At 33.4% G+C, this 18446-nt stretch overlaps 1 protein-coding gene across 1 annotated transcript; it reads right to left on the reverse strand.

Annotated features, from left to right (window-relative positions):
- Window positions 1-5627: 5627 nt before the first annotated feature.
- On the reverse strand, window positions 5628-18100 carry LOC107454690 (arrestin domain-containing protein 4). Its single transcript, XM_043052659.2, has 5 exons — window positions 17996-18100; window positions 16322-16536; window positions 10393-10575; window positions 8281-8466; window positions 5628-5994 (listed from the first exon to the last, which is right to left on the reverse strand). The coding sequence occupies exons 1-5, from the start codon at window positions 18015-18017 to the stop codon at window positions 5854-5856; spliced, it is 747 nt and encodes a 248-aa protein (XP_042908593.1). The 5' UTR covers window positions 18018-18100; the 3' UTR covers window positions 5628-5853.
- Between the last annotated feature and the right edge of the window lie 346 nt (window positions 18101-18446).

Consider the following 18446-nt stretch of genomic DNA (forward strand, 5'->3'; position numbering starts at 1 on the left):
TTTTTTAAATTTTTCTTTAAAAAAGTATCCTACTACACTACAAACTACGAAAAAAAGTAGCCCACAACACTACAAACTACGAAAAAAAGTAGCCCACTACACTACAAACTACGAAAAAAAGTAGCAACTACATTTCACTATAACTTTTAACAGTCGTTGAACAGCCGACCCAATTTTTTAGGTTTACGACTACTAATGCTCAACTCCGTAGTCTAGTAATTTTGAACCCAATCCAGAAGACAAGGGAACTCCTGGATCAAGTTTTGGGAGACATTCGCCTTCGTGGGGGACTTTTTGATGGAACTAACCAGCATTTGCGTTACATGGAGAGGAAGAGCGCGAGAACCACCCACAGTTAGCTTGACGGCAGGGGGACTCAAACCCATGATCCATACCATTGAGGATATTTCCCGTTAACACTGTGGTCGGTGCAAGCCGGATCCGGAGTCGTATCGACCAGCCATCGCTGGGATTCGAACCCGGCTCACCTCATCGGAAGGCGAACTCACTATCCCCTGAGCCACCGCGACTCTAGTTTTGCTACTTGCAATGTGCTACTTTCGACCACTTCTTTGTAAATAGTTAAAATGATCGAGTATAGCTCATTCGATTGGAGCAAAACGTAGGCAAAGCAGCAATATAAGTCTTCTCTTAAGTGGTAAACAGTGTAGGGGAAAACTACATAAGCCTATTGTCATTTTTTTATTTCTTTTCCAAAAACTTGAAAATCGTTTTACATTGATATAGCACCAAATCACACAAATGCAACATGCAGCTGACTATAGAAAAATCACTACAGTTGAAGATTTTTACGTTTTGAAACATGCTAAAACAAGTAATTTATTTTATTTTTTTAACTGTCTATAAGTATTACAACTATAAAAACTTAAAAACTTATAAAAACTAGAAAAACTTTATAACGTTCCACTTGGAATTTTTAAGATCAATGTGCATTTCGGAAAAAAATCACAATTTAAGCTCATTGTAAACCAATTTTTTTCGATTTAATGCATAATTATTTTTTGTCTTACTCTGAAAAATAAAATTATCATTGTTGTATTTAGAATTATAGTCAATTGTCGTTAAATACATATCTAATGATAGTTATTCTTATGTTTTATTACTCTACATTTTTAGAGTAATATTTTAGAGCATATTTTTGTACTTTTTAGAACATATTTAGTTCTGAACTTGTTATCTCGAAAACTCGCTATCTCGAAATTTTTTTAGCGTCCCTTCAACTTCGAAATATCGAGAATATGCTGCAGTAGCTTTTTTATTTTCAGTCCTTAAATATAAAAAATGTATCTATGAAATTATCAGATAACGCAGCATTTAATTTAATCCCTACTAATCTCTACTCAATTTAATCCTGATACTGGATTCTTGTCCTCAACGACTGAGAAACGATGACAAAAAGAAATTCTTTCAATAATATTTAGGGAATAATGAAGAATAACTTAATAATAATAATGGAGAGGCATTTCCTTCAGAAATACTAACTCTATTTTTTCGCATCAACGCTTTTGTTACTTGTAATAAATGGCAATAATATTATGTATTTACTTATTTTTAATATCTTGTGTGATTTTATGTCATTCGATTGACCGCACGCAAAGAGCTACAATTTATCATTTTTGTCTCATAAAATAAAGTTACTACGAAGATGCAGTTAACTTCTGGGCCGAATCTTTCGAAAGGGACTGTCGTCATGACAACGATCTAGAATAGCTCCTGAAATATCCGGGATATCCTGTTGACAGGAACACCACATCTGGAAATGTATCTTTTTTGGCGACTCCACACTCAACAGGTTGATGCGTTTTTTTCTCCCCTGGAGGAATTTTTCTCTTTAGAAACGTAGTTCTACCAACTTGGAACTTCTAATTCCCACTCAATATTTAAAACTGTAAAATAATAAAAATGTAGTAAGAAGAATTAATTTAATCATTTAAATATTTTATGTGAAATCTGAAACTTTGTAAGCAACATTTTCCATGTTAACAAATAGCTTGTTAAACACATATTTTTGTTGCTAAATTTCAGTTTCTTTTCTTAAAGTGAAATTAAACTAAGTTACAAATTTTTTAAACAACTTTTTAATTTTTCCTTGAAATAAACTATTAGCCTCCGAGTTAAACTTTTAAAAAGCAATCAATTTTTTAAATTCATATAAGAATTATGAATAACTGCTCAGTTTGAATGTGTAAACTAAATTTTCCATGTTATCACGAAGCTTGTTAAACACATATTTTTGTTGCTATATTTTGTTTTTGTAAAAAAGTCAAATAAAACTGCATTACAAATTTTTTATGCAACTCTTAAAACAATTTTTTTAAACTTTTGTTTAAAAGAAACTGTTGGCCTCCGAGTATCCGAGTAACACGTTTTAAAAGCATTAAAGTTATTAAATGCTTTTCAAATTCATAAATAATGTAAATAACTGCTCAGTTTGAATGTTGACACATTCAAACTGAATGTTGACACAGTCTGTCCCTTCTTACGCTACATTTTCTATGTTATCACAGAGCTTGCAAATCACATATTTTTATTGCTGAATTTCATTTTCTTTTAATGTGAAATAAAACTACGTTACAAATTTTTAAACAGCTTTTAAAACTTTTAAAAGATTTTTTAAATAGTTTTTTAAATTTTTCTTTAAGAAAACTGTTAGCCTCCTTGTTGCACTTTTAAAAAGCATCAAATTTATTAAACGCTTTTAAAATTCGTAAGAATTATGAATAACTGCTCAGTTTGAATGTGTCAAATCTGTCCCCTCTGACGCTACATTTTCTATGTTATCACAAAGCTTGCAAATCACATATTTTTGTTGCTAAATTTCATTTTCTTTTAATGTCAAATAAAACTATGTTACAAATTTTTAAACAGCTTTTAAAACTTTTAAAAGAACTTTTAAATAGTTTTTTAAATTTTTCGTTAAGAAAACTGTTAGCCTCCTTGTTGCACTTTTAAAAAGCATCAAATTTATTTATCGCTTTTAAAATTCGTAGGAATTATGAATAACTGCTCAGTTTGAATGTGTCAAATCTGTCCCCTCTGACGCTACATTTTCTATGTTATCACAAAGCTTGCAAATCACATATTTTTGTTGCTAAATTTCATTTTCTTTTAATGTGAAATAAAACTACGTTACAAATTTTTAAACAACTTTTAAAACTTTTAAATAGTTTTTTAAATTTTTCTTTAAGAAAACTGTTAGCCTCCCTGTTGCACTTTTAAAAAGCATTCAATTTATTAAACGCTTTTAAATTCGCAAGAATTATGAATAACTGCTCAGTTTGAAAGTGTCAAATTTGTCCCTTCTTACGCTACATTTTCCATGTTATCAGAAAGCTTGTTAAACACATATTTGAGTTGCTAAATTTCGTTTTTTTTTTTTTTTTTTTTTTTTTTTTTTTTTTTTTTTTTTTTTTTTTCCTCAAGCGAAAATTTTTTTTCTTCTTTTTTTTTTCAAGCGAATTTTTTTTTATAACCATTGAACTGCCCACCCAATTTTTAGTTTACGACTACCAATGTTCTACTCCGTACCCTTGTAATTTTGAACTCAATCACGAAAACAAGAGAAATCCTGGATCGAGTATTTGGTGAAATTTGCCATCGTGGAGAACTTTTTGATGGAACTAACCCGCATTTGCCTTACATGGAGGGGAAAGCCACAAGAACCTTCCACGGTTAGCCTGACGGCAAGGGGACTCTAACCCATCATCCATCTACCGGTGCAAGCCGGGTGCAGAATTCGTATCGACCAGCTAGCGTTGGATTTCGAACCCGGTTCACCACATTGGCAGGCGAACTCTCGATCCCCTAAGACACTGTGCCTCTAAATTTTTTGCTAGTAAAAAATTAACTGGAATCTGACAAATATCTTCCATTCTGTTTGATGACCTTTTGCGATCTTCCTGGCAACATTATGATCACACACTCATTGAACTGTTGGTCCTTATCATCACAAAAAACTTAAACAAATGCGATTTTAGGTCTCATTATAATGGAAACTTTTCCATTTAAAAAATTCTGTTAGCTTCGAAATAAATGATATTTCGGTGGTGCAATGTCAAAGCTTTATGAGGGACGACAAACCACGAAGGAATCGCGTTCCACCACAACAATGCGAGGCCTCATTCATCTTCAGCAACACTTGCTAAATTATTGGAGCTCGGTTGGGAAGCGTTTTTTCATCCCTCATATGGGACCGACCTTGCCCCACCGGCATTGCCACTATCAACTAGCATATGTAAAGTGTGTTAGATAAATATCCTTCATGGTTAGCAAAACAGTAAATTAATTTTATTAATACTACGAATTTCAAAATACTACTTATATTTTTCATAAATCATGTTTTATGATAAGTTATCGCCTCAATTAAGTTCTTTAAATGTTCAGTAGTGTTAAAAATAATGATTCTAAAATGAAACAAATGATAATCCAGGTTTATTGACAACATTATGAGGCGATAACTTATCATAAAACATAAATCATGTTTTATGATAAGTTATCGCCTCAACTAAGTTCTTTAAATGTTCGGTAGTGTAAAAAATAATGATTCTAAAATGGAACAAATGATAATCCATGTTTATTGACAACTTCACATACAATAGAAATAAATATTTAGTATTAATATATACTTACAATCATTAAATATTTAAAACAAGATAAATAGAAAATTATTAAAACTGTAATATTTAAAATATTTCTCTCTGTTTAAAAATGACTAACTATATAAATTTGGCAGAAAGTATACGTAATTATAATCTTTTCACACACTTAAATAATTGGTGTTAGCAAAAGCCTGAGTTCCTATATCAAGCCGTAGGCTTGAGAATAACGACAAGTGGTTTCGAAATTGTACAGAGTAAGGCTGTTGAGATGAGCTACATTGCAAAGTTTACGTGAATCATTACACTCTTTTTCTATAATCTCTTTTTAAATTCAAGAAAGTATTACAGTTTATAAGCAGGTATTACGATATTTTTGAACTCTTTGTAAAATCATTTTTTTTAAAATTGCAATTAAATTTTTGATTTCACTGCTATAGTTCGTTCACCAGAAGTTGGCACTTGGCTCCACCTTAATCACGTGGTATCCGACGATACTATTTCCCTATTTTTTGCACAGGGATGTGAACAATCCTGAACAAGGTTGCTACTTGGCGATAGTATGACAAAAATATTTATTTCGCACTCTTTATGTGCATTTTTTTTAACATTAAATATTTCATAAATTTAATGTTATTTCTCTCTTTTGAGTGAATAGTTTATACTTTTTTGAGAAATTTTGCTGCAATATATTTAATTACCTAGAGTAACGGAAGGTATAATAGCAAATGATAAAGCGAAGTACGTGACTGAAGAAAAATTCACTATTTGCATTTGACACGCATTAAGGGTTGTCTCAGTTTCAAGCGCGGGGACGTTACTCCTCTTACTCCCGCACTGAAATGAACTCTTCGTCCGTAGATGTGGAACCAAGTGCCAACTCCTGGTGAACGAACTATACGAGAAAATTTGGCTTTCGGTGTAGAAAAATACGACCGTTTTTTTAAGGTTCGCATAGGCAAACTTTACCTTTCACTCATGTTCAAGCGATTCGATTTAGTTTAGTTTAGGTTTTTTTTGCTTGTTCCCATAGCAACGGTTGTTTTTGGTGTCAATCTTAAGAGTAGATAATATGGAATTCAAGAATCTTTTTCGATTTTAAAGTGATAAATTTATTATTACAATAATTAATTCGAGAAGCATCCTTTGAGCTAATATTCCTATTTCAGTGATTTGTTTTCCACGAAATTATATTTCTTAAAGAGTCTTCACAAAATATTGATTTAAAAAATTATAATTAATTCCTGAAGACGGGTAAAAGAGCTGGATATGCAGGAGGCCTTCTGCTGAGGTCTTTATTTCTGACTGGGTAGGTGGCGATCATTATTGGCAACTGAAGCTTGATTGGACGGTCCAGACCTTTTGGTTCAATAACAAACTGAAACGAAAACAAAATGAAATAAATCTGCCGTTCTCTTAATAAGTGATTTTAAAAAAATCACATAGCTAATTGCACCAAATTGCATAGCTAATAAAAGCATTGTATAGAACCCTAATTATACAATATCCACAACATGCCCTTCAAAAGAAAAAAAAATGGATGCAGCTCTCACAACAAAAGCTCAAAAACTCGCTGAACTTGATACAGCTCACACCACAAGTTCTCAAAATCCGCTGAACAATACAACAAGTGGTATCCGTTCATCGAATTTCATCCCTGATAAAATTCTGATGGGGGAGTATTGGGGCGTAACTACCTCTACGATTTTTAAAATCGTCGATCGAATACAGGGATCTAGAGGAAATTTCCCTCTTTTTCAAATCTATATCTAAACTCAAGCAGTAGCTTCACGAATGAATGGTGCTACTATCTATACCAGGGATGAGGAAACTACGGCCCGCGGGCCAACTGTGGCCCGCCGGAAGATTTTAACCGGCCCGCGGACAGAATTTTAACTAGCCGATCAGTGGCGAATACTTTGTTTAAAACTATTTTTGTTGATTTCTTTTTTAACAAAGTACTGATGACCTTTTCACTTTCTCTATTTTTGTTCTACAAAACATAAATTAATTAAAATAGTTAGCACAAACAGCTTTAACTGGTAAAATGTTGACAGCAAAAGTTCTTTATAGAATAGCTGTAGATTAGCTACAACTAGTATTTGTCTTTCTCGAGGAGCAGACATGTGGAATCTAATATAGGTGAATTGTACTTCACATAAGGCTGACTACGCGTTTTAAGTTCCAACGAACGGATTTTTCTGCCGGCTCGAGTTCTAACATAATTTACTGCGTATGGAAAAGTTGCACACACACAATGTCATTGTAAATAATGGTGAAATTATTAAATGTATAAAATGGCTACTGCCTTTTTGAGTTATTTGTAAACATTTTTTATCCCAAAATGGCAACTAAAAAACGCAAAGTTGATGTAGAGTGACGTGCACTCAATGATGAATTGACTTTATTTTATTTCAGAAGTTTTTACTCGGCCCACCAAACTTTTTTTTCTAGATTTTTGGCCCACGACCCAAAAAGTTAACCCATCCCTGATCTATACCATATTTCCTAGCCAAGACGTACTTTCACCCTTACGGTGCTCTCTTGACAAATAAAAGGTTCCCCTTTCTGACTTGATTCGCAAGACGGCTGGCGAGCTTTACTTGACCAAGCGTCATTAGAAACAACAGCGATATTAGCGAAACAACAGCGATATTAGAAACAACAGCAACTAAATATTTCTTTAAACAATTGATTTTAATTACTTTAAATATATATTGTGAAATAGCAAAACGTTTTCTTAGCGTAATTGAATTTTAAATATTACCAGTTTCTCATAATACCGGATGAGAAAGAAAACAAAATTTCGAACCAGATATCTTTCTTCAAAAGCCACTTGGTCATTGACATTCGTCCTTCGGGTATCAGAAGGACAGATTTCTTGACCACTCTTTTAGGAGCACTATACTAGGTGGGACAATGTTACTCCCACAATAAGAAGGACAGAGAAGCGAATGAAAGGACATCCATGCCTTGTCCTCGATTCAAACCTGGAACCTTTCAGGCGCAAGATCAGTTCCCCGACCACCATACATGCCGATCAGCTTTCGAACGAGAGAACAATCTGCGATGTTTAAGGATAAATTTCGTTAAAGACAAAATCGTGCAAAGAATTTTTTTTTTATCAATTTTTTTTCCGTTGCCTGACAGCCAAACGATATGAGTTTTCCCCGTCGAAAGCAAGTTTAAAATGGTTTCTAACTTTTTTTTTATATATATAACCGTCGTTGAACAGCCGACCCAATTTTCTGAGCTTACGGCTAATAATGCTCAACTCCATAGCCTTGTAATTTTGAACCCAATCCAGAAGACAAGGGAACTCCTGGATCAAGTATTGGGAGAAATTTACCTTCATCGAGGACTTTTTGATGGAAATTACCAGCATTTGCGTTGCATGGAAAGGAAGACCACGAGAACCTCGCATTGATAACCTGACGGCAAGGGGACTCTAACCCATGATTCGTCTACCACTGAGGATATTTTACGTCAGCGCTGTGCCCGGTGCAAGCCGGATGCGGATTCGTACAGACCAGCGATCGCTGGGATTCGAACCCCTTCCCCCTCATTAGAAGGCGACCGCTCTATCTCCTGAACCATCGCTGTTCTATGGTTACAAACTTGACAGAGAACACAAAATTATAAATATAGCAAATAAGATTCTTACATAAACATCGTACTGTATTCTGATGAGATGGCAGCCTCTTAGGTTGGTGGGGGGGAGTGGAGGGATGTGGAGGAGGGCGTTTTGCCACTGATCCCCCGAACCGGATGCAATACGCCCCTTCTGCAGGGAGGCCAGCTCTCTACTCTCCGTATGAATTAATTTATTCTTTGCCGTATACTGAATGGTCTGAAACAACAAAAACAAGGATATAACATATGATTTATTTGGTATTATATGGTACATTTCCATAAGGGATTGTCTTGCCATATATAATATAATATACAGATATCTATGGTTATCATAGGTTTATGGTATCTTGCCATATAAATGCCATACAGATCTCCATGGTTACCATAGCCTTATGATAGCCTGCCGTACAAATTTCTATGGTAGCCATTTGCATATGGCGTTGTGCCATACGGATCTCTATGGTAACCATAGGCGTATGGTATTTTGCCGTACAAATTTCTATGGTTAACCATAGGTTGCCATAGATTACCATAGGTTACTCTATGGCAAATTTTGCTAAGGGATTCAGTGTACAAAAACAGTTATTCAACAGATTATCTAGCTATTATGCAAATTTACATGGATGATTCGTTTTGGTGGAGAAAAAAATTCTCATTTCTCAAGTTATTATAACTACCGCGACATTCTGCACATTACCTACCAGGCAATCGTTAAAGTGAAGATAAGATAATTGCTGGAAAAATAACATCGTTTCTTTACCCTGAAACTGCATTTGTTTATTTTTCGCTATCAAAAAAAATCAAGCTACTACAATCAACGTATTGATTGATAGAATCAATCACTTTAAAAAATATAATACCAAGAATCAAATGGTTTATAAAAATATTATTACTATACAAGTAAGGAAATTAACATAATGTCATTTATTTATTTTTCAGCATCGAATCAATGCAATCAAACAATCATTGATTGAATTAGAAGGACAAACTGTAACATTACGGAGGCCGTTGATGCGTCCATTAACAAGGTAAATTATGGAAAACACTTGATTTCGCACTTTAATGGATGCATTAAGTTCGTCTGCAGATTATTATCTATATAATGTGCACATTAACGGCTTACGGGATTTAACGGGGACATATATGATGTGCAATTATAAATTTACGTTGCCTGCCTAATAAATTGCCATAATGGAATAAAATTCCTTTTGAAGCCTTAAAGATTTGGGTTTAAAACAATTATCTACAGCTCATGATTAATATAACTGTGTTAACACCTTCTTGCGCATTAACAAAATGTGATCTTCATAGTAAAAGACTTGTTATTGAGCCATATTTTTATCACGAATAGTGGCGACGTTAGACGGAGACGAAGAGAAGAAACTTAGTGTTATCTTTAATGCGCCATTGAATGGTGTCTTTAAATCCCAATAAACGCTTCAAAAAAAATTTAGTAATTTTCAATTTTATAAGCAGCTTTGATTCGTGTGTCTTAGGTTAATAATTAGTGATAACAACTGGTAATTATATAATTTCCAGAAAAGATATTATATTTTCAATTTCTATTATAGCAGCTTATTTCTTGTGCTTTTAGGATCCAATGTAAAATGAATTGTTTTGAATTTTGATGATTTGTTATCACGGGTTCAGAAGAGGGACTGCGCAGTTGAACATTGATAGTAGTAAGCTCAGAATTGGGTCAGCTGTTCAAGAATTGGTATGCCAGTCATAAACTAAAATAAACTATCAAGTACTATTTTATCGGAACATTGAAGAAAAAATTCGCGATATGTTTTTTATTTTATAACCGTCGTTGAATAGCCCACCTAATATTTTGGGTTTATGGCTTCTAATGTTCAACTCCGTAGCCTCGTAATTTCGAGCCCTATCCAGAAGATAAGGGAACGCCTGGTTCAAATATTGGGAGAAATTTGCCTTCGTGGAGGACTAAACGAATATTTTAAAAAATAAAATAAAAAATTCTGGGTAAAATTTCCATATCACCCAGCAATGATGAGCATAGAATTTGATATATACATTGTAGTTTGCCTGTTTAGTGTTTAGTTTAGTGCTGCAAATCAAATGGTGGGTAAAATTTCCATATCCCCCAGCAATGATGAGCATAGAATTTGATATAGTTTACCTCTGTGAGGGTAGCCTTTGTCCTCTTGATGGTGACTTTACTGCTGTTTTCGATGGCTGCATAGATGCAGATATTCTCCCCGGGCACGTAACCACCCCTGTCCAGACGAATTCTACAGAGAATGCTTCCCGCCGTCAGACAGGGTATCCCAACTTTCTCCTGAATTTCACAGTGGAAGGGTTGCTTTGGAAGAAACAAAAAAATTTATTAAGTAATAAATAAGTAAATAGAATTCAAAGTTAATAAAAATTAAATAAATAAAATATAAAATAGGTAAAAAAAAAATTAAATATGAAAAATAAATATCACATATTTACACTCTAAAAAATAGGTCTGACAATAAACGCAACTATGAACGTGGAATGGAAATACGGTGCAGATTTGCTGCAACCTTATTAAGGTGATTATCCGTTCAAATTGATTTAACAATAGCGTGCTAACATGGTTATTAAAATCGCAGGAAAATTGCATGACGAAGCAAAATGGGAGAAACACACTCCAAAATTGTGCAGAGTGTCCAAATTTTTGATGGTTTTTCATTGATGGAACAACATAGTCTTGATGGTAACCATCAATCATTCCATCATGAACTATTATGTTTTTTGATGGTAACCAACATAAGCAACCATTAACCCAAAGTAAGAATTCGGACTGATTCATGAGGGTCCAACATAAGAACTTGTTTTGATGGTTTGTCCATGTTGAATCATCACGAATTTCCATCATAGTATCTTAGAAAGCAAATATTGGAACGATCATTGACCATCATCACCCTGATGTAGGAATTCGAATTCATTTATGATGGGCCAACATTAAAAAAAAATTTATTGTTTAGATTTTATATTCCTAAGAACCAACAAGAATTCCCATTAAATCATCATGGAAATGTATAGTTGGAGCCATCATGAACCATCGCGGATCACAATCGTTCGTGCATGAGAATCAAAATTCTCTTGATTGTTAACCATCATAGTGTATTAAAGTAAAATTCCATCATGGAATGATGGATGTTTGTTGGTATATCAAAAAACCATGAACATATAATGGAAAATGATGGATGATGATGACCATTAAGTGATGTTGAACCATCATGAATCGCACTGAAACCAACATAAATCCTCAAAATGTTTCAATGGGGCCATTAAGAATTTTGTCTTGGGATACAAGTTCTGAATTATACTTTTATTCGATACAACTTAGACAAGTAAAAGTCTTGCAAAAAACTACACTAGTGATCTCAAGTTAGTATTCATGACAGAAATAAAAACTTTTAGAACTCAGATTATTGAGGACTCAAAAGGAAGAAATCATTTTATCTTTATTTTATACCCGTCGTTGAACAACCGACCCAATTTTTGGGTTTATGACTACTAATGTTCAACTACATAGCCTTGTAATTTTGAACCTAAACCTGAAGACAAGGGAACGCCTGAATCAAGTATTGGGTGAAATTTGTCTTCGTGGATGACTTTTTGATGAAACTAACCCGCACTTGCGTCACATGGAGAGGGAAACCACGAAACCTCCCATGTTTAGTCCGACGGCAAGGGGAATCTAATCCATGATCCGTCTACCCCTGAGGATATTTTACATCGGTACTGTGGTTAGCGTGAACCGGGAGCAGAATTCGTATCCGCTAGCCAGCACTTGGATTTGCCTCAATGGGAGGCGAACCCACCTGAGCTATCACTGCTCTAGAACTTGATATATAAGTATCGTATTCGATAATTATTAAGATACACAATAAATAGAAGACCACGAGTACATCCCATGGTAAGCCAGACGGCAAGGGAACTCTAACCCATGATCCGTCTACCCCTGAGGATATTTCACGTCAGCACTGTGGTCGATGCAAGCCGGATGCGGAATTCGTATCGATCAGTCATTGCTGGGACTCGAACCCGGTTCACCTCATTGGAAGGCAAATGCTCTATCTCTTAAGCTATCACGGCTCTTTTCCATCTTTAGTTTAGATTGCCTTTAAAAATAATTGGTCTGAATTGGAAAAGATTTTTGTTCTTTCTTAGTTTAATATAGATTTCATACCTTGCGCAGTATTATTTTTACTTCATATTTTAAAAGATGATAAGACCTTATGCGGAAAGCGGTAATTACAGAACCATTTGTGTCGAGATGTTATCAATAAGGATAAAGATTATAACTGAAAGAGAGGATCACATGATAGATTTTGTAAAAATAAATAAATAAAATTACCATCAACAATATTAATTTTTGTTTTATTTGACTTCAGTCAATTTACGGTATTCTAAAATTTAGTGCTTAATCAAATCATAAAAGAATTTCCTTTTAAAAAGTAGAAGAAACTTTAATTTCTTTCGTTAGAAAAGTAGATTTCATAAAAAAAAAAGGAGGGGTTTCGAGAAAACTATATTCCAAAATCATTCTCAAAAATATTTATTGATAAATATCTCACAAATATGCATATGTCTCATCATATTCTACGTAAATATGTCCCATATAGACGCTAGTAAGGGAGTACAAAAAGGTGCAATTTCACCTCATCTGGAAATCAAATAAATAAATAAAGTATAGTTTGCCAATAACTCCGCTTTTATTAAAAAAAAATATCTATATATAAAAATATCGTTAGGACCACCGCCGCGTGTTTAGGGTGTTCAACTCATTATTAAGTTTGATTTATTGCACAAAAACTATAAGACTTTGAATTGCGAGGATATGAAGAAAATGTATCATGGAATAAAATGCCATGGAATGTTAGAATAAAAAGTCATAAAAATGGAATAAAATAAAATATAGAGAGTATGATGGAATAAAAAAAATTAACATTCGATAATTAGTTCGAGAATTTTTAACTGGAAAACAATCTGCGAAACAAATTATGCGGGCCGCAAGAATGCAACTACAGACTTAAAATTTGACAAACTGAAAAGGCCATTTTCATATTGGAACTTAGCGCCGATTTTTTTTTTTTTTTTGTTCGAAAGTTATTGCAATTTTTTTAGCAACTGCGCTTTTCTTTGCTTTAAATAATAATGATCTACCAATTGTTTTAGAAAAATTTATCTTTCTCGAGAACTTCATTTAATAATTTCATACTCAACTTGATGTCAAAGTAGCAAAAAACATAAATAAATAAAATAAATTAATTAATTAAGTAATTAAGTAATAGGTATTATGAAAATGTAAGAAAAGGAAAAATAAGATGTAGTATAATATAAATCTTAACATTTGTAACAGAATTTTTAAATATATTAAAGCTTTAAGAAATATCTATCTGAAATTCGAACTGTTATTAGTTATTAGGTTATCATTATATATAGTTAGCAAGTAAAGTTATTTATTTCTTTTTTTGTATCGCACAATCTGTTCTTCAAAGTTTAAATTTTATTTAGGTGCAAAACTAGTTTCTGATGTGAAATTTCCACACTCGAGTTAGGTAAGTTCAAGTATTTGTTTAAATGCAATAAAACATTTGTTTCCAAGTGTAATACTTCTTTAGAGTCCGATAGGTTAATACGGCACAAATGTTGCATTTTCAATTTAATTTCATAACTATCTAATTTTTTTTGTAAATTAAGGGACAAAACAAAAACAAAAAATACCTAATTCTTAAACTAAAAAAATTGTAAAACGCACATACTTCATGTTTTTTCTTTTGTGCTCATAACACATTTAATTAACAGAATAGCATATTTGAGTAGAGCACGATTTTTTTATTTATTTATAATGTTATTTCAATGCTATTTTTTTGTTAAAATTTAAATGCTATTTCAATTATCAATTTTGTACCAAAATTTGTTGGTTTAGTTTTGGTTAAATAATTGAAATTGTTTGAAAAACTTTCTGATGTTAACGTGTAAAATTATTTGCAGGAAGAAACTTATACACAATATTTGAAATATATTCTAATGAATATTTTCCCTTATTGCACTTTCCTCCACAAGAAGAAAAAAATAATAATAATAATTCTGTTTTTCACATTAAAGTCACGTTATATGAGTATTTTTCTCTACCGACCCTTAAATCTACCCACCCAATTTTATTCGTTATCATAAGTTTATAATATAGTTTATAATTTATGTATATATAGTTAATATATAGATAGTTTATATATAGATAGTTTATATATATAGTTTAAATACCTCCTTTTGTTGTGACAGGTGTGTTATAAATAATTTCTTTCATAATTTCTAAAATATTAAGGAACGTGTGTACCAATAAAGGTGCAAAAATATGACGTAAAAGGCCGGCTTGGCCACCCGGAAGATTAAATAACTGCCGGAGGAATGGTAACAACCGCAAGCTCTGTAAGTTTATAAGGTAATGTTTACCAATCAACGGAGAAAAAAAAAGGTAACGATTCATCGGCTCGATGGTTCACAATAATTATAACTTTTCCTCGGGCATTCCAATACAATTAAACAGAGAATCAGTCTCGTCTCACAGAAGAGACTGCCTTCATTAATATTTAATATGTATAATTAGTTTTTTTCATAAATATCCGCAAAAATAGTTTTCATATTGAATAATATTAAACTAAGTAGATTCCACAACCAGCCCATTATAATATTCTTTACTTTACAAAATCGAACTTATTTCAATCCTAGAATTCAAAAACTTAGCAAAACTAAAAATTAATGTGGTCTCCCAATCTAGGAAATCTAGCCATTCAATTAAAAGCATTATCTTTTTATCAAATATTTAATTTATGGTAGTTATTGTGTAATGGTTAAACACTCCCTGGGAAGCCAAAAAACATATTCTAACCACAAAAATAGTTTCATATTGAATAATTTTAAACTAAGTAGATTCACAACCAATCCATTATAATATTCTTAAATTTACAAAATCAAACTTATTTCAATCCTAGCAATGAAAAACTTAACAAAACTAAAAATTAATGTGGTTTCCAAACCTATAGGAAAACTAGCCATTCATTAAAAATGCATTATCGATTTTATGAAATATTTAATTTATGGTAGCTATTGTGTAATGGTTTAACACGCCCTGTGAGGCCAAAAAAAAACATATTATAACCACAAAAATAGTTTCATATTGAATAATAGGAAACTAAGTAGATTCCACAACCCATTATAATCCATGTTATATAAAACGCTAATACGTACGTATGTATCAATAAAACCGATGATATTTCTTTTCTCGCGCTGGCAACAGTTTTCATTTTTAATTGATTGGATTCGGCGCGCAAGAGCACGTAGTGAGCATCATATGGCTAATCCATGTTATATAAAACGCTAATACGTTTTAATTGAGAGGCTTCGGCGCGCAAGAGCACGTAGTGAGCATCATATGTCTAATCGGGTGAATTCTCACCGAATTATCAAAAAAATTCTCACAAAATTATCTTCATCGAAGCCGATGCTTTACATCCGGCGTTCAGTACTATTTCATATTGTTTTACAACACATGGTTTTAGCCCTCTGGTGGGAAAGACTTTAAAACAAAACTTACAACAGTTACTTTTCTCAGCAACTGAAATTTAGAATAGTGTGATTAAGAAAAATATTTGAACTGTTTGCAATTTCAAATTAATATTGAAATGCGCAGGTTTAGAATTTTCTACAGTAAAAAGTTTTCGGAACTTCAGTGTTCAAAAAAGTATACGAAAGCTAGACCTTAAGAGCGTATCCAATGAGCGAGCATCAGATTGGGAAGCAATCCGTAATGAACTGCGAAAGCAGTTCCGGGGGTTGGTGAGCTCCAGCGAGCAGGGGGCGAAGCCTCCTAGTATTCTTTACTTCATAAAATCGAACTTATTTCAATCTACTGGCTTCATTAGCAATTGGATAATAATAATCTGTCAATTGGAATGATCGCCCTTAATTTCTCCAGTTTTTGCAATATAACCAAAATGAAACTATTTTAGACCCAACATTGTCCGAAATTTAAGACTACATAATTGCTAGAAATCTTTCTGATGACTTACCATTAGCAGAGAGGGTTCGAGATTGAGGTCTATGGGATTCATGATGATGAAGACTTGCTGGTTTTTGTGCGTCAGCCCGGATGCCTCTTTCAGTTCTGCCTTACAGTAGTACTGAACCCATCCATGTTTGGCAAGAAAGGTGGAGGGTAAGCCTAAGGGTAGGCCAAGCTTGAAAGGAAAAGTGTGAACTCCTGGGGAAAGGATCATCATCCGACCTGCAAATACACCACATTAAACCCTCATCTAGTGCTCTAAAACTTTAATATCATTTTCTTTCAAAACTCCTTAGGAATACAAATCACCTTAAACAAGAAGCAATTTTTTTTTTAATGTCTTATACTGAAAATGCAACACATAAGGCTGAACTAGATCAGTCTAACTTCACCGATCCAGCAATCGTCTGCTTCTTCTGGTTGAAATACATTTTTAATGCATTGTTTGCAGCCATTAAATATGAAAGAGTATTCTCGGAAAAAGTTTATAAATTAACATTAAAAAAACATGAACTCCGAATAAGCAGTATTGAAGCAAAGGAGAGTTTGGAATCAGTATATTTGCGGATACTCAAAACGTGATTTCCTAAGAAAGGCGAATCTATTTCGATTTCACTTGATAAAAGTGGTTTTTAAATGCTTTTAAATCCTATTTTACTCTGATTGGTCAAAATCAGAAGATTTTTTCGTTTTACTTTTCAGTTAAATTTGTCAATGAACGAAGTTTTATCATAAAATCACAAATCGTTTCATAATTAATGGTGATAAACGCACGTATGCTTTGAATCCAAGAATTCATGAAAATTTTGATCCGGAAACCATGGTGTTGAATGAAAGATTCTAGCGCCTCTAATCCAGCGATGGTTCAGACTTATTGTTCAGGAGGAGTGGTGCTGCAAATAAAACCAGGAACCTTTTTCTACAACTGAGAGAGAGGCCGTGTTGACCCAGTGGTTAGAGAATCAGACCTAAGTCCGGCAGGATCGGGGTTTGATCCTCGACTCTGCTGAGACCCATCCAGTACATGCGATCTACGTGCTCGTGAAATATGTGGAATCAAAAGTACTATGGTCGGTCACTGAGAAATACCATGGGTAGAGGAATCTGGAGAAAATTTCATACCCTTTCAGATCTATGTCTAAATTCAGGAAGCGGCCTTACAAATGTGATCCCCTCTGCAGAGGATCAAAATTGTAATCGCATGTTTCCGAATCATCCTTAGGGATGTTTTCCAGACCGTCACCAATAGCCCATTGTACAGCTGTAGTGCGACGTTTATAAAGTACCTACCTGAGGGAACAACTAATCTGATGAAAACAAATTACCACTAATGAGGTGGTTTATTAGCAAATATTCATGAGAAAATATCTTTTAATGATGTAATTTTTTCGTATCCCACTTTTCAAGGATAGGCAACAAATAACCAAGTGACGAAAAGAGCCAATCATCGTGCGTTTGAGTTCCAGCCTGACTCGAAATTATGTTTACTTGGCAATGCTAGGGTTTAGGTTTTATAAATCCTCTTGTAACGTGAACAGTCTGATGTCAGGTCTCGATTAAATAGGTTGTAAAAGGGGGAACATTTCTCCTTTAATGAAAGGTAAGACTTGTTGCTGTGTAAATATAAAGGTTTTAAAATGAATTTTAAACGTAGATAGACAGTAAAATATATCACACTCACCTCCTTCTCCAAGCATTCTCATTTTGAAGTCGATGTAATTCTCTTTGTCATTCGAGCTGCCGGACACTCTGACCACTCCTTCTCCCAATATATGGAAATACAAACCTGGAACAAAAAGAAGAAACTATACATACGTAAAAGTCTAACCCTGAAAAAAGGGCTGAATTTCAGAATGGAATTAATTAACTAAAGCTTTAATGACTCATAAAATGTTAGTAGTATGTTACACAACAATAGCCTAATGAACTTCAAGCGTTATGTCACGAGGTGATGGAATAATACAGTTTTTGTCACTTTGTTTCTGTTAACAACAAATAAGAAGTGACAGCATTTGGATCAAAGTTATTGTATATAGAATTGGATGCTTGTAACTCGAGAAGAAATGAAATGATTATGCAATTTAAATCAGACCTAATTGAATACCTGTAGGCGTCACACTGAGTGGCTTCTG

This window comes from Parasteatoda tepidariorum, chromosome 2 (genome assembly GCF_043381705.1).
Source record: "Parasteatoda tepidariorum isolate YZ-2023 chromosome 2, CAS_Ptep_4.0, whole genome shotgun sequence".
In the NCBI taxonomy this organism is placed as follows: Eukaryota; Metazoa; Arthropoda; class Arachnida; order Araneae; family Theridiidae; genus Parasteatoda; species Parasteatoda tepidariorum.